Source organism: Bombus fervidus, chromosome 7 (assembly GCF_041682495.2).
Source record: "Bombus fervidus isolate BK054 chromosome 7, iyBomFerv1, whole genome shotgun sequence".
Classification (NCBI taxonomy): Eukaryota; Metazoa; Arthropoda; class Insecta; order Hymenoptera; family Apidae; genus Bombus; species Bombus fervidus.
Genome location: NC_091523.1, coordinates 13,555,785 through 13,581,074, shown reverse-complemented (window position 1 = coordinate 13,581,074; position 25,290 = coordinate 13,555,785). Strand labels below are relative to the sequence as shown.

General features: G+C 40.5%; 1 protein-coding gene and 1 long non-coding RNA gene across 7 annotated transcripts in view; one reads left to right on the top strand and one right to left on the bottom strand.

The window, feature by feature from the left end:
* LOC139989517 (dipeptidase 1) overlaps positions 1–25,290 on the bottom strand; it is a 233,425-nt gene that overhangs the window by 3,301 nt on the left and 204,834 nt on the right. For all 5 annotated transcript variants that reach the window (XM_072007986.1, XM_072007987.1, XM_072007988.1 and 2 more), the window contains 4 exons: positions 16,162–16,338; positions 15,551–15,635; positions 10,551–10,626; positions 2,657–2,792 (listed from right to left, as the gene is read on the bottom strand). In XM_072007986.1, the coding sequence (XP_071864087.1) occupies positions 2,657–2,792; positions 10,551–10,626; positions 15,551–15,635; positions 16,162–16,338 (474 nt within the window). The remainder of the gene's footprint in view (positions 1–2,656; positions 2,793–10,550; positions 10,627–15,550; positions 15,636–16,161; positions 16,339–25,290) is intronic.
* Positions 1–25,290, top strand: part of LOC139989526 (uncharacterized) — a 119,977-nt gene that overhangs the window by 7,844 nt on the left and 86,843 nt on the right. The gene's annotated exons all lie outside the window — the stretch shown is intronic.

Sequence of the window (25,290 nt, the reverse complement as noted above, 5' to 3'; positions counted from 1 at the left end):
TAGACAATTTTATCGATTTAGAAGGAGAAACGTTGCCTGGTGGTTACATGAAAATGTATTAAGGGGCGCGAAGGCTTTCTCGTAATTATCTAACCGCACTTAACTTGTTCTTATTGATCGTCCTCTGTCAGAATTCGTTACGTCGCGTCGCTGCCAGCCAGTTTGCTCTTAATTCTCCTTCAGACTTTATCTCGCCGATGTCTCGAAGCTTCTTGTTTCGGGAAACAACTGTGTTTCACACCTCGATTCTCGGGATGCAATTAACGAGAGACAATGCCGCCCGTAAAGCAATCGCGTCTCAGGACCAGTCTCAATTTTCGACCACCTTCTTCGCGTGGTGTTCATATCGTAGGCGATACGTCTGCAGCTGCGTTTCTTCGTCTTTCTAAGAACTCTAAGGTACGACACATACAGAAGATCGACGTAATCCCGAATTTCGTGCTCGCCCCAGAGGAACAACGTTGAGATTCAATTCCACCGACGGTGTTTCGTGCGTCGGTCGTGTCCCCAGATGTACGGTAGACCCGTCTATTGTTTTAACAATTACGACAATTCTCGCTTTCGGTAACGAACAGTCCGAAATCCGGTGGATTCTACGTAGAGAAACATCTATTCGTAACAAGGAGCAGAGAATTAAAATCGTTCAAGCCATTGTCGTTTGTGACATGCTTGGTAACACAGCGAGAGATAGATATAGGTACGTGCTTAAAGGAACACGTACTTACAGACGAAGCTTGCTTCGTTTTGTACGTCGATGTATGAATTAACGTCACCTGTCAGGTCCAAGGAGCTGCATTCGTAGGTAACCGTGTTCTAACGAAACACGAGTGATCGTTCTGCTGGAAACCGTGCTTCATTGTGCGGATAATTTGCTTTTCCCGGAGTCTAGTACAAATTTCCGCGAGCGAAACGTTTAATTGGATCGATGGAAACTCTCATCTTTCCCCTTCATGAATCTCGTCGAAAAGCAAGCGATTCGTTTCGCTTCGTTCGCCAAGGTAAAATCGTTTGTCAGTTTTCAACGTATCGCCCTGACTCTACCACCGTGTTCCACGTTACTTTCGCGTATTAACGAAATCCGCTTTGGCTAGTGTTTCGTTGCGTGGACGGTGAGAGGATCGCGATTAAATTATCGTTATAATTTCAGTGACGGCCACGTCGAGGGTTGTCAAATAACCGACACTATTTGTACGCGCAATTTCCCGCATTACACGCTTTTGTGTAATTCCACTAATGTTCTGTTAAAACATACTACGGTACGCGTTGTTCATACAGCGAATTAGTTTACTTTGGGCTTTTCCGTTATGCGAGCACTTTACGACGCAGTAGCGGAACGTAGAGAACGCGATACGACGTCAAAAGAACGGCAGAGATACGCCATGGAAAAGCGATTTTACCTGTCACGTTGGGACGTTATACGAATTATTTATCTTCTACTCGTTTGCTTGTCGCGCGTAGAAAACTGTATATGGCTCGTTACTCGATATTATAAATTACAAATGATAAATAGAGTCTCGATGTTTATGTAGATTCATATTTTTATAAATACAATTAAGGAAGTGGTGTGTCTGCGTACAAGTTTCAACTGGAAATATACAAACACCGAGAATATCACTGAATTATGGAACAGAAATAAATCTCGTTGGTACGTGTGACAAATTTGACAGCTTTCACGAACGACACGATCGAAATTCCTAAATAAGCTTCGGAGAAATCGTCATTTTCTCTCGGTCATGATATTTTTAAATTTCTCTGCAAATATCCCTGATCGCAAATTTGTCGGTTTTTCGCCTTACTTTCCTCCGTCGGTCGTTTCTTTATCTCTGAAAGTCGGATAAACGTTATCACGTGGCAGGGTAGCGTGTTAGAAAACGCAGGTAAAGAACATACGATCTCTGGTGTACGCGATACGTACACGTGTGCGTGCAAACGGTAAATCGGTACAAATCATAGAAGAGGGATGGTTGTTTTGGTAGGTGGAGAATCGAGCCAGCTGGTTTTGGGATTGGCAGGACTCCAAGAGAACAAAAATCGTCGGTGAGTGTACGCGCGGTCCAGCCGTCTCTCTCGACGATGCACCGGCGAATGCATGATTTGTGTGCTTTATTAAATCCGATATTGGTCGACTCGGCTAACCTGGTTCAGGACCAACGGTTATTTCGCGCCAGAGACCAGGCTACCAGTCGGCTATCGTTCTACTGATTTTTCACTTCTGATTCCTGCGCGTATTTCGCGGTACGAGTCACGCGATTGGAATAAGATACGTATCTTCGTTCGTAAGTGTTAGGACACTGACGGAGAATCGACATAAATCTGACAGATCGTTGGAGTATTATTAAAATCTTTAAGAATTGTTCGTGTCTTTATTCGGTCGCATACTAAAAATAATTCCGGAATTAGATTTTAGCTTATTTATTGGGTTGGCAACTAAGTGATTGCGGATTTTGTCATTAGGTGGTATTGACAAAATCCGCAATCACTTACTTGCCAACCCAATAGGTGTTTCGCGTCAAAGGTTTCGCGTTCCAATGAGGTTTAGATCGAAGAATCGCATATACGTGTCAGTGTATAGTTCTTCGAAATTTAGATCAATTATCGTTGTATCGTGCTCATACTTATGGGTATATATGAGATGATTTTATCGTAGAACGTTTACCTTCTCTACCGCTTTGAACACACGAATGAGATTCAGGCCTGCTAACTTCTGAATGTCCTTTTCCAACCATCCACGCGCCAATAGTTCTGCGAATAACTCCGGATACTTGCTAACGTCTTCCAAGCCTGCCGGTGTCCTGAAAAGGATAGATCATAACGCAGTTTCATGAAAATCTTCATCGATCGATAACACTAGAATTACCGAACTTAGGTTTGCTCGCAAAATTAATATTAATTTCTATTGCGATGAAATGATCATTATACATATGTAGGTATTAATTTACATTACACAGTAGGATCTCGTTTATTCGAGTAGATTATGGAAGAAGATAATTCGCATAATCGAGTAGTTCTGATAATTAATACAAGTACCCTAATTATCCCATTTATCTGTTTCTATCGGTTTTAAATAATAGAAATTGATGGCTGGGGAATTAAAATCGGACACGCGTGTGCGTTTTGTCTAAGTTATTTCTATATTGCATTCAACTGTTCATTCTTTGGCTTATGAAATTTATTCTGAATATAAAGAGGAAACGATTGCATACGTTATAAGAATTTATTTTTCATCGTTAGTCGAGACAGCAGAAATTGAATCGTGAATTTGTATATTCAAAACTATGCATCCACTTGTTCGTATACAAAGTGTAAATAAACGACGATATATTGTGGCATACACTATATATTTGAATCATAACCATGCTTAGATGTACGATATAAACCGGTCGATAATTTTAATGTTAATATCTTCGTCGACGTTTAATCGTCGCTCGATTAATACATTGCATTCTTGCGACGGAATTCAATATCGGCTTTTCCTTTTTACGGCTCGCGTTAAATCAACATTCGATAAAAGGCTTTTCCTCATCGGCGGTAGACGGAAAGTTCGTACAAGCCCGGAGATCACTATTTACATAAATATTTCCACGCGATAAAATAGGGTTTTAATGAACCGAGGTAAGCGCGGCGAGAGTTTAAATTAGAAAACTGCTTGAAACTTTTATAAGAGGCCGGCATACTTCACGTTCTCCATATTACTACAGTAATTTTACCGCCGCGTAATTCTTAGGAGGAAGTTTAATCTATTACGCCGGTCCTGGACGAATAATCCTTTTCACGTTTAATGCGCGGGCGAGCGTACACGCCGAGAAAACTCGCGATAACCTTTGTTCATAATGCATGAGTACGGGGCAGGCCCCTTAACGCGTATAAAAATTCACTTGCGAAGGAATTAGCAACTCCTTTCTGCGATTTTCCGTAATAAGTATGTGTACATATATATAAATATATATATATATACACACACACATATACTTTTTTTCAGTAAGGTTATTCGATTTTTGGCTCCGCTTGTACACACTTTTCGCTTGTATTCGATTACACGCGGCGCGGGAACATTAATAACGTTAAGATAAAAGCGAAGAAATTCCGAACGTCACCGGTGTTAGTTTTTCATTCGAAACAAAGCTGTTACGACGGAAATCCGAAGAACGGTAACGAGCTTGTCGGGAGAAGGAGCTGCCCTCCTCCAAATTACAATTCTCCTCGGGCGGTTTATTCCTCATTACTTTAATTACTATAGAGCCAGAGCCGGATGATAGCGCGGCTCGTTGGCTGGCGCAGAGCGAGAAACGTCAGGGGGCGATTTCGCTCTTTAGGAGCCTCGTCCGCCTAGCGATCCGAACGTGAAAATGTGCTACGAGGTCGAGCTCTCCTAACTCGTTTTTCTTTTTTTTTTTTTTTTTATAACGACTTGGGATGATGAGCGCGAATGAGCCGCTGGGCAGATAATAAAAATTAACGATTACACGTATTTTCGTTTCCGATTATTACTACGTAATTGAGGTCGGTAAAAGTAAGTTCTTGAATCTCCCGAAATCGATCGATTCCCCTATTTTAATACCCTCTACCACGTGCACACAATTTTTTGCAGGTTTCATGCCCGAGCTATTCATACGTTTTATCTTTTCAATTCGGCGTAAAAACGTTTTGTGACGGTGGCCTTCTTTTTTTTTACGTTTTAATTAAATGTATGTTTAACGACGAAATCGTTAAAACGCGACGGTTGGCTCGTTTTTCGTTCGCAATATTACAGCGCTACGGTAACTTAGCAATTAAACCGCGTTATCTGGGTCGTTGTGAAGCGGAATTGGAACGGCGTTACGTCTTCCACTGCTTCTTTTACATTTCCCTGTCGATATCCTCGTTACGATCGAACGCATTGACGGTTGCCATTGTTGACTTCCCCTTCGGCTACGTTGGTAGCCGAAAATAAATAAATTGATGCGCGTGCTTCGAAATGGCAGAGAGACGTGACGGAAGGCTGGCTAACTAATTTCGATATGGTCGATGGCACAGCGTCGACGCGACGTGACGCACGCAGCAGATATTCACGGCGAATTAGAGGAATGACGAGCGAGTAGAGCGTTAAAAGGGATCAGTCTGAATTTCGACGTTCTCATTACGCGCGTCATAACGAGCGGCAGAGAAGGACCGGCCGACAACGAGCGTTGCAGAACCGTTGAAAGCTACCTGCTGACAATGTCGGTACAACAAGAGCGGTTAGAGACTTATTCATAGCGCGTCATATCGCGGCTGAAACTGGCAGTTATGTAGCTGTATACTGTGTACAGACATCGACTGTCTGCGGTCACGAGCGTTGTTTCAATCTCGGAAATTTCCAAATCGAGTGCGTCCGTCATTACGAGACGACCGTGAACGAGCACACGGGGCCGACGTCGTGGACGTGGCGCGATCGTTTCCCAGGGAAATACGTTTCCCTCGTTGCCCGGTATCAGCCACCGTTATCAATGCCTCTGGCGCACGAGTATTATCGATATTAGCCGTCAGTAGAACAGGTACCGCTACTCGATTACGATATGAAATTTTTCATCGGCTCGATCCACGATAGACCATTATCATTTTACCAGTTTCTACTTCTCATTCTCCTCTCTCCGTTTTTTTTTTTATACTTCCTTTCTCGTTCTACCGTTTCTTTTTTCATTTTTCTAATCAAGCAACGAATAACAATTACGCACGCCGCTGGTGATTGGCAATCGGCCACGACGATAAAGGAAGGAAAGTACTGCGCGTGATAAAATATTACCCGTAGAAAATTGAGTCACGGAGATTTATCGGAGTCGTATGGGACGCGTTGCGCCCACTTCGTCGCACTACCGACGGCTAACCATGAACGCGAATATCGCTAGGATTCGCGAAATTTCCAATTCTGCGCGCCTTTCCGCCACAAAGGATTGTGATCGTGTTGGAGAAGAGGAAACGGCGGCTATAAGCGAGATTGGAACCGATTCGCACGATTTCCGGGATACGGGACGAGCCGATATCATAACGCAAAATACAGGCAAGCAGAACGTTACGAAAAGAAGGAAACTCGACAAAGCCAGCGTTCACGGTGGACGCCAGAACTGTATCACGGCCATCTTTTTTCATTCTTCCGTGTTGTATGGACGACGACTGACGTCGAAACCAAAAATCCTATTCGACCCAGAAGATACATTTCGTCCAGCCGATCTGACAGTGATTTATAGGAGAGAATGAAAGGCGGAAAGAGGAAAAAGCAGCGGCTGCAATGGAAGAAACGTCGAAGAGATCGATACTCCGCCAAAAAGAGCGGACGCGAAAGAAGAAAAATACATTCGGCACCGATCCTGTTTCTCCCTCCTGTTTTCCGTTTTCCTTTCCCGATATCGATGCTAATTACGCCGATTGCAGGATTATTGGACAGTATAATTGATGGTAATTATCAGATTTAGCACAATTATGCTGGATTCCATTTGCTCGCTCGCTGTTTATCTCTCATCGGTATCAATTCGTCAGCGAATAAAAATTCGCGGTTATCTCGATGCACGCTATAAAACGTGTTTTCAAAATGGAAGTTTGACGTTATTCTGTAACTCGTCCGTTGTTTGTTGTCATCAAACTACCAAATCGTCGATCAATATTACCAAATCCCTTTTATACCATTCATTATTTGCTAACTAGTCTGTTATTTGTTATCACCGAACTGTACGGGATCGTCCATCAATATTACCGAAGCTCTTTTTTATTGTCGATAAATTAAAGTCGGGCGTCAGAAATAAAACGTTTTATACGCGAATGACAAATCATCTTCAAAGAGGTTCGTATCGAAAAATCCACGACAGGAATATTCGTAAAATCAGGGAAACCGACGTAATTTCGACGTTTTCCACTTCTTTTCTTTTTTTTTTAATTATCTTCCATTCAGCTATTATTAGAAACCACGAACCGTCCGCAATTGTAGTTAATTATATCGTTGAAGTGTAAGAGTTTCTTCGAGGCGATAAACTGATAGAAAATGATTGTCTCCGATACTTGTATTAACGCAAGAAATACTTTACGTATGCAGTAAATTATAATTAACAGTTAAATATATTATCGCTACGCTTTTTAATAGGCGTTTGAAATTTATATTGGGTTCGTTAAAGGGTAATTAGGTACGCTTTGGTACAATTTATATTTTGTTGTTACAAATCGACCAAAGCGTCCGGTTATATATGAATGGTAATAAAAGGGAAAAAGGGAACTGTTTGAATGTAAAAGTTCGTGGGAAATTCAAATAGAACATCTATTTTTTTTTTACGTTTCTCTACAGAGCACGAGAATCTTCAAACAAGGCGAACGAGATTATATGTTTGAACATCAGCCATGTAATTACTTTTTAATCGTGTTGTTACGGTGTTAATAAATATCTCTCATAGACTGTTATACGCTGGATGATTGAGTATATATATATATTTGTGTAGATATCGCAATTAATAACAAGGGCATGTGGGAACTCTGTTTGAACGTTACGGTGATATGAATTTTAACATTCTTTAAAAGCCTGCCTGTTAGCGTAATTAACAGAGAAGTATTGAATTCTGCCAATTTCGTATTTCCGTTTCACGTCCATCTATTACAGATTCAGCTGCTCTTCCTCGTTCAAATGAATAAATAAATACGTGCGTTTTGATCTACACGGCAGTGTCTTTTAACGTATCGATTATTCGACTAAAACCTGAATTATATACAGGCTTTATTCCGTGATAAACTTTGAGCTTTTCAAAAATATACTCAATCATATTTTCATTGGTATTATTTTTCTGACAATCGACAAAAGTCTCGCGATTAATTGGTCGCACTTATTTGAGTTTATTTAACTGGCTATCGATCGTTATTTCGTTAGCTAAGTTAAGAATGTTTGATAAGGTTATCGAATATACCAAGGGTACGGCTTCTTTTGTTATTTATTCCAATTCCACAGACTAACGAATCAGAACTTTTCAACAAAATATAATACTTTCGATACTTCGTTAAATTTCTACAGTTCATTATTATTCAATAGTCCAATTTTCTGGTCCAGTTAATAGTACCCTTTTTCCTCTTAAACGTTGTAATCGATGAAGGAGTATAGAGACGCGAGGGACTAATTATTTTAATCGATTTCGTATTTTCCACGCTATTAAACATACGTCCCAATTATTAATTCATTACATTTAGCTGTCTCACGGTTGCGCGAACGAAACAAATTTTATTCTCAACCTATGTTCTTCATCCGAGGAATAATCGTAGCTACGAATTGCTCGAATTCTTGTTTCGTAGCCCGATGAAATTTTTAATTTAATATTGTCGCTGGCGCGCGTAATATTAAGGATTTTTTGCGCCGCCGTGAAAAGGAGAAATCGTATATTATTTTCGTTCATTTCAACGCAAAGTTCTTCTTGAGATTCCTCTCGCCAACACAGAAATCCGCGAAAAGCGTTATCCTCTATCTCTTTCCGTGTCCTAGACAAATGGAGCGCATACGCGAGTTCAATTTTATGGTTCAGCTATCAAAGATTTTTCACCAGATAAACGCTACTTCGAAGTTATATAATTAAACCTTAATTGCTCACTCGACAAACATTTGTTAATTATAATTATGTTGTTTCATTGATATTTATCCCTACTGTAGGTGCACCAAGGTATTTCGTATTAACCTGTTATTGCCCAACTTAAATTCAAACGCACGAACAAAAGAATTTCATTGTCCAATTAATAATCGTTCGATCGTTCGCAGACAACTCGAGCGTTATTCGTATGCCAAAAGCGTTCGGTTCTCTCTGACAAAAGTACGAAAACGTTGTGGTTAAACGGGTTCGATCGACGACACGTCGATACCTTTTTCTTCTCGTTTGTTATTTTTTTGTTCTTCTCTTTGTCTTTTTTTTATAGTTCGACGTGCAAATCACGCTCCGCTTGCTTCGCGTTGTTTTTCAGTCCCCCCAGCTGCGCGACTCCACACCCACGCGTGTTTTTCGCAACGGATTTGCGAAACCTGACAACTTTTTAGCATCTGCCATCCTTGCTCTTTCTTTCTGCCCCATTTCCCTGCTTTGTGCTTCTTTCTCTTTTTCGTTTGTTACGTCTTTCCCTTTCCCTTTCTCTCTCTCTCTCTCTTCCTCTCTGGTTTTTTTTTTCGCGCAGCTTAATGGCAAGCTCTCTGATTCCAGCCTCGGGCAGGTATAATGCGTCACAGTCTCGCAAACAGGGTCGGCCGATAGTCGCGCGTTTCATCCGATCCTTTCGCGCCTTTGTTTCTCCAGCGACGATGAAACTCTGTTAAATACCTTCTACCGGCGAGTTATAACGCAAACAAAACGAGACGATGCGATAATAGAGCGCCGCACCGTATCCCCGGCGAATCTACTTTTAGTCCGTTTGGAATATTCCTAGCCGCTCGGCTGTTTCTGTTACAATTAACGTCGCCACGAGTTAAAACCGGGTAAGCAGAAATTAGCTGCGACGACAATTGACTGACGCGTCAATGTCCCGCTCGATCAATGGAATATCGAATATCCATATCGTTCGATATCATCGCTTCTTCCATCCCCTCGCACCTTGGCTCGCGCTCATTTTAATGAAACAGGGGTTGCGTGAAACAATTTCTCGCAGAATAGTATTAACACGTTCACTGTTTAAATCGTTTTAATCTTCATTCATACGTTTTATGGTACGATCGATCGCGTCATATTTTTTCTATTATTCTCCACCATTCTCTTTAGAACGTTAGCGTATAGCGCATACGTAGCGTTATAGTTTCATTCGAGAGAAAGTAGTTCAACAATTTTCCAGGAGGTTTGAGTAAAGAAACTTTCTAAGAAACCATACGTAGCTTAGAATGCTTTGGGAAAAGACGTATTAAATATAATTTGTCTCAATTTTAATGCATTCTTTTCACAACAAATGAACACGGTTTTGTTCTATTGTATCAGTTTTATTCGACGCGTGTTTTATATACATAGTTTTCATTCAGCATTGTATCCATGCATAAAACAGCAATACACGGATGTAACGTAAAAATATATTCTCCGGACCGCACGTGACGCACCAAATGTTGAACCAAACGTTGTGTGTCATATGCGATGCATGGAGCATTGGACGCGTTGAAATTATTTTCAATGAAACACACAGAATCTCCCTAAGACGTTGCACACGGTTAAGAACTGGTATACGGAAAACGACTTGTACGGCTTACCCTCTTGGTATTACGCTTTTATGAGGCAGTGGTCAACGCTTCGGGTGAACATAAAAAAAAAAACAACAGCACGTGCTTTATGGTAGCTACATGTTGGATCTCGTAAATCGCAACCGATATAAGGGGAACAGCACAACGTGGCAAGAAATTACCACCTTTCATTTTTTTTCCGACCCTAATTTGCTGTGTGTTCGTTAAAGCTCACACGTTTCTTGCACGTATTTTTCCATGTGACTTTATCACGATTTATTGCAAACGAGAGACTCTCGAGAGTCGACTACAGTCTAAGTGTATTTTTATGAGTAACAAAAATGTAATGGCAATTCAACTGTAAATAAAAATTACACGAGAGACTTACAGATTGATACCATCGTAGCCGGCGCCTATTCCTACGTGATCCACACCAGCCACCTTTCGCACGTGATCAATGTGAGCTGCAACAGATGAAAATAACGAGTAATGTTATCGAACCAATAGTATATAGTTTCGTTCATACGTATAATACGTTTGATTTAATTCAGATATCCAAGGCGGAAAACTGCAATCTGTGTTATTTCATTTTCTACGTTTATTCGTTTTGCAAGATATTCTCTTGGAAGAGTATGATTGTTTTCCCTAAAATCGGCTAAAGCTGGTTAGAAATTTAATCGATACGACCGATTTACGCCTCAAATGAAGCGCGATTTTGTTTATAATTTGTCGAATTTGTCGAGGAATATACATCGATAAGGATTAATAAAATATCGATAATTTATTAATAATTGCAGTTCGTATAATAGAAATCCACTGATCTCTCCGCTATCTACGATGTTTCGTTCGTACATGTAACAGAAGCTTACGTTTAATTGAGCGAATCGAACCGATAGCAATACATTTAATCGGGCATTAATTAAAATTTCGTTTGTATAAACAGAGTGATACTGCATCGTGGATTGATATTGGAAGAAATATTCGATTTAATTATAGTAGGAAGGAAGAACAATAAGATTTGATTTCTTCTCTTCAGCCTAATACCGCGAGTCTTCGTTGCCCTAGGGTTTCTCCTGCATCGATGTAGGACAACATATATTACGACCATAAATTGTAAAATATTATCAATCGTGTTATACGCCTCTGACAGTAAACCAACGCGTATTGTACCCCAAAATAGCTTCTCGTATTTCTATCTTCAGCGAACTTAACCTCGATGCTCACATACTTCGAAACCATTCGCAATCCTGAGAAGATTGGTTGAGCAAACATCGCGCGAGCTGTCTTGCTCGCGTTCTAAGTGCAAACGTCAGTTACACTTGGAGTTAAACGTAGCTTCGGGGTGTACTTGACGGGCAACGCATTATTCGAGGAACGCGTGGGTGATCACCGGCGTGTTATTATTAAGTGGCCGTAATTGTTACGCTGTAGTCTAGCGTGCTGCGAGCAGCGCGCAACGAGAAATCAATCACGAGAGTAATGTTGTCAATGGGCCAGCACGATCCGGCGTGCAACCGCGCCAACTAGCCAAATTATTGCTACGAGTCTGTTCAACGCGGTGCTTCCCGTTTCGAAGCATAATTTTCTCGCTGTTTCTACGTGAACCGATACATCGGGCGGAAATGAATCGTTGTTCGACTGCATGACCCTTATAGATATCGTTATCGATTCGCTTCCGTGAACCTGTTATTCGAACACGTATGAATTTTCACGCGACAGGGTAAATCGTTGACGAAATAAAAACTACATAGAGATAGGAAAATATAGATGTAAAGATTTAACGAAATTATCGTGCACTGAATTTGGTAAAATTAATGTATAGTTCAGGCTAATTGTTTTCAGTGTTCTGGTACTCGTTCAGAATATTCATTTAGAAAAATTATTTGGAAAATAACTATATGACATTATCTGGGAAAAAGGAATCTGCGTCTTATAGAACGTAAACGAATTGAATTTTCGTACCATTTACCTTTTTTCTGTAGCATTTGTTTTTTCTAACTTGAATCAGAAACGAAAGTAGAAAAATGGAACAAGTACAGGCGCATAATAATATTTCAGCAGTAGAAGTCGACGTTAATTTCGCCAAGGATACCCACGTTTTCTTAGTATATGCACCTGTAAATTCATTTTTTTTTTTTATGAGTACAACTAGAGAAATGGAAGCTAAATAGGGATTTGTTTCACCGTCTAAATAATTTAACGAGTGCTTCGTTCTGGATATTTTGTATGTTTTTGCATACTATGCGCATATTTACATTTTTACGTATTATAATTTTCCGTAATTGCGCACGTCTGTAGTCCAGTTGTTAACAATTGTAAAAGAAAAGAGACTAAGTTTTAGGGTAATGTTACATTAACATACTGCTTAAAATAACTAGAGCATCATTTTGTATCTATACATTTATTTTTATGACTGTTTCAAAGGATCAAGTATCAACATTTCTACACGATTATTCCATAAATCTGTACTTTGAGTTTTACTTTAAAAATTCACGATACTTCACAACAATTTTAATTTAAATTGTTGTAATTTAATTGGACGACCCCGTTCCCCTGTTCGTTACCGTCATTCCTCATTTCATCAAATTCTATCGAAACTCATCGAAGTCACGAATTCCTTTTATCGTTCGATCCTCGTCGATGCCTTTGTCCATGTCCCCGACGAATCACAGGCGGTGGAACGAATAAAAAAAAAATCTGTGACGAGAACGAGCGAATGAAATTCGTAATTCCTGAAGGGAAAGCTCGTCGCAATGGCGATGCTATTCCATTTTAAGCTCTCTTTACCAGTATCGAGTTGGCTCGCCGATATTCGCCTCCTGCTGAATGCATTTGGTATTCTCAATGCCGAAGTACGAAGGTTAACAGGTCTCCGCGTAAAACTGGCAATACTCGGCATTTTGTGGCATGCGGGAAATCGCGTATAAAAGCAAAGCAGCTCAAAGCAAGAAAGGGACATCGCGGTGCGCGTATTTCGAATCGCGCGACGGTTTCGAAATTTTCATCGAGCGTGGCACAGTACACGAAATTATGCAGCGGAAGAAACGCCGAGGTGTTGGCTGAGGTCGAGCACCGTGGATTCGTTTAACATAATAACGAGCTGGAGAGCGTGGCGATAATTGCCCAGGAAGGTCACGGAATTGCAACATCGTTTAAAGGAATGGCACGCGTTTCATTTTGCCCCGTGTGTACGTCTTAGCGTTCGCAATGGAAATGCGATGAGCGCGGAAAACTGTATCGTTTGGGCCACATGGGGAACAGAAGGTGGTGGGGAGCGAAGGAAATGCCAAGTTCCATGCTGTTCGCGTTGAAATTCTAAAGTTTCCCACGTTCGCGTGTCTCATGAATCACAAAGGGTTCGCAGATATGAAAGTGCAATTGCCCGTTGCCTACTCGGCACGGTCGCGTTCGATGAAGATTTTTTTTTCGTAGCGCGCTCGTAACTATGTCGAGGTGGAACAGGCTGCTGCATAAATTCGCTCTCGCCCCGGTATATTTCATTTCTACGTATAAAGGCGAAGTTTATTCAAAGCGTCGGCCGTTTGCGCCGGGTACCCGAAACTCGTACGGCAATATGCTTCGACGTTGCTCTCCTCGACTGCGACCGTGTTCGATAGTATCAACCTGTACAAATTCGATCGTCTATATCCCTTTGTGATAGGCGACATATTTGAAAATTGGCGGGTCTCGATCGAAGAGATTCCGCAGATATCTTCTGGAAAAGTAATTGACGGCTCGTGCGAAACGATTTAATTTGTTGGCATATTTTCAGATTTTCAATCGTACCGTTTATTTTTCAGTTTCTCTCGCACCTACTACCGTAGAATATTACGAAATCGAGTATCGTTTGAGTACGTACGTGTACCTGTGAAATCGACTCTTCTATGTGGAGGAAGTGTCGTTTAAGAATATGTAGCTTTAAAGTATTTCATACTTGTATTTTTATTGGCATATACTTGGTAGGAGAGGTGTACTAAGGTTGTAAATTAAAATATCGATCGGTGTGACATCAATTGATATAGACACGCCCAGAGACTTATATGCTTATAGAAGCAATGTGAATTTCAAAAGTCATTTAGGAATTTAATTACGATCAATTGGACGTCAAAGTGATTACTTTTTTATACGTACATGTAGAGTATAAGAAAAAAAGAATTCTGAATTAACGCTATATGACTCTGAACGATATCACGAGTTTCTTAATCCTCGTACATGTGCTGAGTTACTGTTTCCTTTCTCCAAACATGTGCAAACTTTAATAGCCGTTCGATTTTACGATTTCGCCGTATTAGGTTGTCCGAAAAGTTTCTTTCGTTTTATAAGGAAATAACAAACGCATAACGTTTTTTATTTTATATTATTTCGTCGAATTGCGTACGATCCATTTTATTCTGTTGAGATAAACACCGTGACATTTCACAGACTTGGTTTCACGTTTGTACGAATGTACACTGTCGTAAAAAACACGTTTGCGAAAGAAAAGACACTTTCCGAACAACCTAATATATCTTCCACTAACAGTAAGAGACTTCGATAACTTTCGCCATTTCGTTCATCATCAAGCTTTTACAAAACGATTCTCTATGTGTCATTTGTAAGATTCGAAGATGGTAGAACGGCGAAAGGCGCGGATTAGCTGGAGAAAACCTTATTAACGCGTGAGAGAAAGAGAAAAAGAACAATTTCAACGCGATTCCAGCGTCCCTTTCAATTAGCTTTTATCCTAGAATATGGAACGGTGATCGTGCTGCTGGTTCGCAGTTACGCGGAATAAAGGCCGAGGGTAATCTTGATTGGAGCGGAAGAAGGGGAAGAATTAGTCGAGTAACGTTATCAGTTCAAACAAAGGCGATATTATATTGGATGTGAACGTAGAAACATTACGTTCAAACGTGCTAGTGGCTACCTAACAATTATCCAACAGCGTCTGTAATCGTTTGCAAAAGTGATACTCGATATGAATAAAAAGGCACAACGTTCAAGTATGCTATTCGGTATCTAAGTATTGATAAGTTATCTAGTAGCGACTGAAATCTCGTGTACTGTTAACGTGTGAATACTTGGCAAAGGAATTACGCCATTTTCAAAATTGATATCTCCGGTGCTGTAAGCTGGGTCCTTATGGCAGATACGTTTCTACGTTTCGTCAGCATTGCAGTTAGCTTGGTCAGAGGTTGTAATATGAGAGACTGATGGTGTGTGGTGGACGATATCTAGCGTAAACCTGCTATTTAACTCTTTACGACCTGACGTTACTTCGTAGTATCGTTTACATTGAAATATTATTACGAAGCAAATATGCTTAGAACATGGCTAGAACCTACATACGTATGTCTAAATATGTACTACGTGGATATTATATTTGGCGGGAGTTGGCGTTTCTCTTACCGGCTACGTCTTCCAGAGTCGATTTCTCGCCACAGCTGATAAAATGGGGATAGAAAGATACCATAACTATACCATCAGTCTGCGCCTGAAACAGAGAATAATGGAGAAGTTGGTTGGTTACTTTTCGTAACATTTCATAATTACGGAATTGAAGCTTAATAAAGACAAATTAATTTCAGCGGGGTGAATTCTTGCAAATGTATATCTCTTTACGATATATGTATATCGTTGTAATTGATTTTTAACGAAAATAAAATATATAAAAAGGAAAGAGATTTCTAATAATATACACTATTAATTCGTAGATTTTTAAATAATCCACATGAATTTTCATCGCATATTTGATGAAATTGAAAAAAGTCGGAAGGATTTTCAAAGAACGAACTCTACTCCACATATTATGTTTGCACACGTTGATCAATATTTTAATTCCATGGAAGTAGGTTGCCTTTGACCCTTTCTTGCCTTTCTCGATTTTCTCTACGAATTTTCCGAACGACTCCACGTATCCAAGAGATTAGTAATTTAATCGTAAACGAGGAGTTAGCTTTTCTTCTTCGATTAACAGGTTTAATATCGTGAGAACGATGCAGAGAATAGTTGTAACTTACCAAACGTTTCAGCGCATGGTCAGGCACATTTCGCGAGGAATTGCAAAGGGCGTGAGCGCTGCTATGGCTGAAAATAACAGGCGCCTTTGACGTCTTCATGGCGACCAGCATCGTGGGCACGGAAACGTGCGACAGATCCACCATCATTCCGAGTCGATTCATCTCGAGGACGATACTCTGGAAACGTTCGGTCGGTGGGATATAATTGGGATAAGTTTCGAGTATCGCGAGGACGGAGATTTTTCTCTTCGCTTTTTTTCTCTTTCTTTCTTTTACCGCGATAATGGTACTCGAGTTCGCGAAGCGTAGTTTCGCTCTTAAGTAGTTTCAAAGATATCCCGAGGATGCCGCATTAAAATCGATCTGTTCGTTTCTCGGATTTACCGACTGCTTTCAGAATCGAGAAGTCCGGATTAACGCCGCTTAACTGGTCGAAACGAGTCGATTATTCGAAAGGAAATGGTCAGGTGAATGGAAGAACGCGCATAGAGTCCTGCAGGAAAATTGACCAGTTGAAACGATATCAATGCCAGAAGCGAAGATTTTCAGTTGAAATAGACAATGCATTTCCACTAGTTTTGACGATCATAGGCACCTAAGAAAGTTTTTCTACGCGCAATATACAGGACATCTTTATTAAAGTAGGATGATGAAAGAATTTCAGTAGAGAGTTAGTAAATTAGGAGATTAAAATATCGCTATCGTTTTCTATATTAAAAAATAAATACTTTATTGTACGAACTTATGCGTTTATAAGTTTTATTTAAATAAATACGTCTCTTCTGTAAGACGATTCTCGTAGATGACCGTATATCGTTCATCTGACGAACGCTAGGAATTTTTAGTACTTAGTGGGAGACTAAGTGGTGGAAGATGAACTATTTGTACGCTATACTTATATCCCTATATCTTCAACTATAGCCTACCTGGCGCCGATCTGATGATTCTATAGCCGTATAAGCTAAAATAAATTATTCTGGTATTCGTAACTATCTCATGGAAAAGAATTCCATACAAAATTTGCATCCTTCCTCATTGGGAAGATTTTCTCTTTTTCCGACAGTTATATCCTTTCAGCGTTCGATACAAAAAGATTAAGTTGGAAAGTTAAACATCGATCGCCTGACAAATGAAAAGTTGCCTTCAGATGCGAATGCTCGCTACTTCTTTGTAGCATGCTCACGTGTGATCCGTGACACTTATTGCAACGGTCGATCAGTCAGATTGAACGACAGTTCCTTGGACACTTTGTTTCCGAGGAATTCCAATCTGGAAACGTGGAACACGAAATTCATAGTTTCATACTTGTCGGGTTTCAGATATGTTACTTTATTCTATATTGCTACTTTAACCGCGTCTCGGTTACGTTATTTGTTCCAGTTGCTTCGCCAATCATCGTTACGGATTCGTTCTAATAACCGTTTACACACGGTAACAAGCTGGTTTTGCAAAAAGTTCGTAGGAAGTCGGGTCTAGAAAACTGTATTTTTCTCGCAAATAAGAGATTTCCAATATGTTCTATCAAGAAATCTGCTGTCAGGGCGGGGGAGATATCGTTCTTGATATCTGACGTCAGACTTCCGAGATACGGTTACTAATAGAAAATTCGATTTCGCCAGTTGACACTTGTCAGTTCCGGTGGAACAAAAAGGAACGGGCACTGTGTGACTTCTTTCTCGTACGTATACTTGGCGTTCGTTGCCGCGAACAATTGTTCTTTTCATTCGAAGACGGAGCGTTTCGTGTTTGTACGTACAAATAAAATACAACGAAATTGGCGCACGATCGATAAATACCGAAGGGTTACGAAAGTCTCGTGGTTTGTCCTCATTGACAATCGTCCGACAACAATTGAGAGAATAATTCATTCTCGTCCGTGGGTATATGAAGGTCTGCCAGAAATAGAGTTATCGTTCGCGTTCTAAGAACTCTTGCGCCGTTCCGGGGAACGTCTCATCCATTAAACGTAGATGCTTTGTTAAATCAGCGCCGTCATGGGTTGAATCTCTCAAGATCCCTGTTTATCTCGTTTTTCGTCTGAAACTACATAGCTCGTCTCTCGTTTCCGTTGCTTTCTCGTCTCGACGTGGAATACGCCGTTTTCATAACGAAGACCGGTTCTCATATTGCTGGTTCCCCTTCATTTGCGTCTCTGTATCTTTTGTTCGGCGTAACGTCATCGTTTCCAACGTATTCGAGGGAAATTAGCCGGGAGACGAATTTATCGTTAACTGCAGCGGCCATTATCACGAAATTAGCGAAGTTGCAGTATCTTTCGGGACGAAGTAGTCGTCGTTAGACTCGCACAGTTATCTCATGAATCCGGAGGATTTCTCCGCACCATCTTCGGGGCGGAATGCCTGCACCCGTTAAACGAGGATGCTTCATTAAAGTAACAACGCGATAAACTTCACTCTTCGGGATTGCTTCGCCACCCCTCGTCTTCCTCCTCCACTTTTTTTCTTAAGCATGATTTCACTGACTTGGCACACACATTCCCTCCCTTCGGATCGTTTTGTTTTCTTAGCCGGGACGCGACGCGAAATCTCGCTTTGCGACTTTCTTCCGGTTTTCTCGTCGTGGAGATTTTAGCGTCAGCCTTCGACGGAAACATCCTGCAGCGACGTTGCATCCGCTCGCTAAAAGCAACGAAAAGGCGTTCCATCATGGAAGATGAAACGGGACTCGTGTATCGAAATCCACAAAGAACACAAAACCAACGAGATAGGGAACGGCGTCGTATTGAAAGTCGAGCAACGCGAATTTCTAATGTACGAACTCCTGAATCGTGTGTTCAGTTTGATCGCGATAAGAAGATGTTTTAACATGGAACATCAAATTTCTAGATGGAAATATTCTATTAAAAATTCGAGAGATTCGTTGTTCCTATAGAGGATCGAACGAGAGGAGCTGGGAGAATGTTAAACGTTTCGCGGCGCAGGAACGTAAAAGGGAACACGTGCAAGTGACGCTCGACAGGATGATATTCGCCTTCGAAAGCGACTGCTTCATAAAAGCCTTAAGCGCTGTTCACTTGGTTTTCTTCGATCGTTGGAACGATTTATCAGCTCGCGCTTTTCTTCATTTTAATTCAAACTTGCTCGTCATTGCCATTCATTTGTCTGTATTGTTTTAAAATTTAGCTTCCGCTGACCTTGAACCTCTGTTACGGCTGAGCACGGATTCTCCTGTTAATTTTTCACAGGGAAGTTCCTACCATTGTCAAATGGAGGGGTGGCATTGCATAAAAAGATATTTAACTGGATGAAAAATGGTCCAGCTTTTCTCGTGGGGGAAGTTAGGCAAAGGTCTCGCTGATTTCTCCTTTCGTGATACACTCGCCGGCGATTCATTTCTTACGAAGCATAAGTTAGATGGCAGTTATATTTTTTTCCTGACCATTGAAAGAATCCACCCTCGTGAATCTCGAGGTTAAGGTGGCGTAACACCGTGTAGTCTGACAGGATGACGAATCGGCTTCATTTCTTCGCTACTCTTTTTTTTTCCAGGTTACTCACTGTCGCTGTCTTAGATACTCTCCCACTTTTCCGAGCTGTTGTTTCGTAGCGTAGGTGAAAACGACAGAGTAGGGTCGTGACGATGGATCGTAAAAGGATCGTGAGCAGAATAGTAATTCATAAGGAAGATCTAAATCTGATTTACAGAACGTGTTTGGTTCTAGATACGACTATTTGTATCGATTCAATGGGTGATCCTTCTTAAATTTTATTCTATAAAATTGACACGGTATCATTTCCATCGAATATACGTTCCAAGACATTCGAATCTCCGCGATAGCGTCCAAGTTGAGTCTTCTAGCAACCTAGTTTTGCTGTAAAGAAGAATAAAAGAAAGAGATAAAAAAGAAACGAGAAAAAATCTCATTTGTTTGAATCGATCGAGGGTCGTTCGTTTCAAGAATGGATTTCTTTGGTTAAAAGTTATCCACCGCTTCGCTAACAGATGATCGAACGATATATAAAACAATGTCGAGGAGAGGAATGTGGAAAAAGTTAGTTGGCGCTCGGTTTTTATCCGGACAGCACGAAACTGCGAAGATTCGTACTTTTGATCGTTGCAGAGTCACCAGGACACGGCCAGTTGCTCGGTCATCCCGTTCTTTCCAGGCGGTCAAACTTCGCCTCTTGATACTTCTGTTTGTTACCGGCTGCCGCCGTTATCGTCGGCCAGCAACTTCAGTTACGAAACTGTCGATGCTTCGGCCGCCTATTTAGACGAGAACTTTCAGAAACAAGCTGGCAGCTGGCCTCAAAAGGGCGGCTGGTCATTCTACGGAAGGAACGCTTTCCAAAACTTATCGGTCAGATACAACCGAGTGTCGCGAACTTGCAAGTGTATGTCGCTTCACGGCGAACGCGATCACCCTTCGAATTTTCGGCGTCGTGGCTCGACGACGGAATCGATAAGCGTTCACGACGTCGAGCAGACGTGGTTATTTCAACCGCCAACCATTCGATCCAGCCTTGGTAGCTGTCTTTCAAAATTTCTGCCATTTGTTCCAGAACATAGCTAAGTTTATATTTTCGCTGGTCTACCGGGAGTTTTAACCGGATTTTTCTTTCGTTCACCGGGATTAAAGAAAATCTGCTTAGCATGCAAATGTCTCGCGACAGACGATGTCGCTTTATCCGTCGCGGAGCAATTTCGTTTCGTTGGTTCTCGATATCCGGCAACTTTTTAATCGCGTTACAACACGCTGTAGTTTCCAAGTGTGTTCCTAGTTGAGGGAAGCAGAAGCTTAAGTGGCTGTAGCTCGATGAAGGATCAGGCGAAAGCCGGAGTCCTCTTCGGTGCATCGTGCGCGTCGAAATGAAAATCGATTTGCGAGTTATGTTTGTCGAGCACAAGGGACCACGAGCGAAAGGCAGGCGAACAGCGAAGAAGTTAATAAAGGGCCGGTGTTTGAAAGTTTAGCGGGCGTTGATGAGATGGTCTATAGATTCTTGAAATTAAGATCGAGGCCGAGGAGAAATGATAATGCAGTTTTAAAGACTCTTCACGTGGTGAAGTAACCGGCAAATCCTTAACGCCGGAAAGTTGAGATATTAATAACGAGCGTAGCCGTCGGTAAGATATTCTCGATGTACATTCCTGACTTCTATACCGGATAAGCACGGCGTCATCGCAATTAATGTTTCATCGTAGAACTCTTTGAGAAGAAGTTCTCATTAAAAAACTATCAAACATTCTTTACACGTGTACTCTATTTCGCTTCTCTCTCCTTCCTACAATTCTATTGCTCTATTGTCCTAGAAAGTTTATACCATAGAGCATAATAAATCATGCTTCTTCTGTTCTGTCTCTCTTTTGTCCCGCTTATGATAGCGTCGCTCGATTCAGTTGGACATCCAACGGATAATTAATTACCAAAGTAAATAATCAATCAATCCATTTCCAAATATTCCGAATGCGATCGTATCTATCCTTCAAATCAAACTAATCATCCAATTTGCTATCCACGTTCGTGTTACGAACGTAAAAACTGGCTAGTTATAGAAACCATGTTGACGCGTTCGTTGTTGCCGATTGTATCATAGCCTTAATTATCTGCAACTTATTTGCCAAATTTTTAATAACCACTACCGATACAGTTATTTATAGTACAATCATTATTGTAACCTCGTAATATTATTAAATTGATACTGCGATCATTGCTGATAAAATCTCGATTATCAGAACAATTAACAGAACGATCGATCGTCGTAACGTGGAGGATTAGTAAAATATTTCTAGTAAGAAAGATTGGCAAAAGAACAAAATTAAAGGCCAGAAGAAATTGTCACATTTTTATACGAAGATTGTTGCTTCTGTTTAATACTAATATTCGTAAAACAGTTCTACCATGTAGAAATAAAGTTATCCGATTAAGCAAACAGCGTGTGAAGCGATTAGTTCGGATAATCAAGATTCTATTGTACTCTAGCAGCCATATTTTACCAAATAACAGCAAATGTGCTAAGTCGAAATTGAACGAGCCTAGTGTTTCGTTCTTCTTAAAACACGGCCAACCGTACCCTTTTCTTTTTCCCTTTGTTTCGATTGCCCCGTTACCGAGAGCCGACGTGGCAATTAGCCGAAAGCATCGAACTGTGACTGAGTGTGCTTTTAGCGTTGGCTGGATCAGCGATCCGTAGATGTTCAGGCATTTTTTCCATTCGCCGCACCCTCGTATCGTTTTCTCCGGTCGCACGTGTCGATACGCATGGTCACGTATCAGGTTGAGAAATATAGTTGCCTGAAATTTACGGTGAGAAAGTGGCGCTCGCTCGTTTTAACAGAGACAGTGGCAGAAACTTGGCGAGATCGTCTCGCAGGCCGCGAGACCAGCAGATATTTCCTGCAAAGCGGTCCCGCGCTAATTGCTCCGCTCGAGTTATGTTTTCTTGAATTTGCCACCACTTCCGGTTACGAGGCATCCCCATTGTTTGGACACTGACGCCTCGCCAGAATTGTTTCCAGCTTCATCGGGGTCAGGCAGGATACACCAAATGTCCTCTTCGGGGAAATTCATGCTTGTACTCGAGTTCGAGTTTGCGACCACGGATGGTCGATCAGACTGTTCTCGGTTGGTCGTTTGGGCGTTTCGTGTGCTCCTATCTGTGTGTTGTTCTAGGTACAGTAACCAAGTACAAAGCGAAGTTCTCCGTTCAATTCGTAGCAACGTGATAGCCTCTTGTAACAGGACAGATACATTCGGATAAAATTTTGAAATTTTATTGGTTGCGTCTACGATAAATCTCCTTGTTGCTACTTGTCGTATTAAATCGAAATTAATGTTATAAATATCAGTAACGATTTCCTTGCAAGCTAGCATTTTCTTTAAATTGTTGAGATTTGATAGTATAGGTTTGGATTAATGGGCGTTCGAGTAGTTTGATATGCAAATTAATGCGTATTGTACGAAGATACCGGAGCGTAATAATTTGTAATATATGTATAATGTGTATACATACCATTATTATAATAACGATATCTCTGGTATAATAATTCACAGAATTATTATTAATGAATTGACAAGAAACAAGTTATAAGTTATGGATTTCTATCGTACAATTTTACATCGAAATTATCAGAACAATTAATATTAATAATAAATTTTAGATCGTAATTTATAAAATTAATTCGCAGCACGTTATTTGCTTTTATTTGTTACCGTTATGCGACAAAGTATTCATTACCATTGGTAAGTTGTAATTTGTAGAATTATTATTAGTTTAATTACTGAGGAGGGATCAGCTCGTGTTTCCCTGTTAAAATTTGTAACTGTTGCAAAGGTACACGGGCAACTGTACAAACTATACGTTCCATGTTTTAGAATTTATCGTAACAGAATTTATTATTAATCAAATTTTTTAAATTTCGCAACACAGTTATCATTGCATATCGCCACTTTAAACAACAGTAGAAGGATTAACGCGAACCAAAATTCAGTTAATGCGGGGTTAGCCTCAAACTCTGTGTAGCCTTTATCGTATCTTCGTTACTATGACACAGATACGATGAACTGTCTGTGCAGTTCTCCTGTCTCATGTGACTTTGCCTATATATAGGAACAAAATTCCGCAACGTATTCTATGCATACTAATAAACAACAATGTTTTACGTGCTTTTATCTAAAATACGTGCCTTCATTTGTTTCAAGTACCCTAATGACGTTTTCAACAAAACTAATAGAAGAAAAGTTCGTAGAAATAAAAATACGACGAACCCAAAAAGAAGACAACTGCTGTTAGTTATTACATTGGAACAAATTTTGATGCGATTAACCTGTTAACTGCGGAGTTTAGTTTGAAAAATCGCTTACGGGGTGCGTAGTTAAAACGAAGCAATGAGGAGCATATTATACATTTTACGAACAAAGTAAGGAAAAACGGAGAGGTATTATATTTTTACTCGATGGAAAATTAATAATTCATCGTTGAAAAAGGTACTGTTATTGAAAACCTAAAAAGTGCCAAAGAATAATGAGGTAAAATGCACAAAACAATTTGGGGAATAGCCGATATGCGCAGTAAAGTACACAAACGGGGTTGCACTGGGGAAAATAATCAACTTAATTTATAAAAAGCCATACGTTATACGGAGCATAACCGATATACCAAAGAGAATAATCAAATAACCAAACTGTTTTTTTTATAAAATACGTAGCAGGTTTACTGGAAGTATAAAGGAAACATAGCAGTAAATGTCATTTGTTATTTTTAATTATTACATTTTACTAAAATTTTCAATTTTTATAGTAAACGGTAATTTTTTATTTCGCACGAGGAGTGTACACGTCAACCGCAGCGAAATATAGTTTTCGATTGACGCGTATACACGTCGAACGCAGCTAACTGGTCAAATGACATAAACGTATCGCTATGTTTGAATTTATTCTCTGATTTTATTATTACTCTATCGTAATTTAATAAACATACAATAGCTTATGTTTCAACATTTCTATGAACTATTTCCGTGCAGTTGAGGCGGATTACCGTATTTCTATGTATTCGAATAATGATTTTTATTATTCGATTAGTAATTATTCACGTTGATCGAGATGTACGGTTATTAGCATCGAATATAGGGGCGCCGTTTACAGACGGTAACGCGATAAACGCGAAGAGGCGATGAACAAAAGCAGAAATTTTTCAGAATTATCGAGGAGCTGCTTTCACGGATGGAATGGGTTTCGCTGGGCACGTCGAGCACCCTTTCAACAGGGCTATATTTCTTCACTTTCCGGCGTCGTACGCTCTCCTTTATTTCAATCTCCTTGCCCCCATCTTTCAACCGTATCGTTTTTGCCCGAGTATTCCAGGTATTTCGTGGTCTCGTTCGCGGCAGACACGACGAATGAAAATAGAGGGGGTTGAAATGGTGGAAACACGCGTCGAGTTTTCGGATTCCTCCCGTGAGAACCGAGTGGTGTCTTCTGCCAAGTGATCGTAGAAAGGTACAGTTTCAAAATTGCGATATTGACAGAGGGTTGGAGGGAAGCGGTGCTACAATTCCGGAAGGGGGTTCGATATTAAAGAGACAGAGCACGTATCGTGGAATGAAAACGGCGAACGGGAAAGAAGTAACTGGAAAAAAGTACCCGTCAGACTATATCTCTTCTTTTTC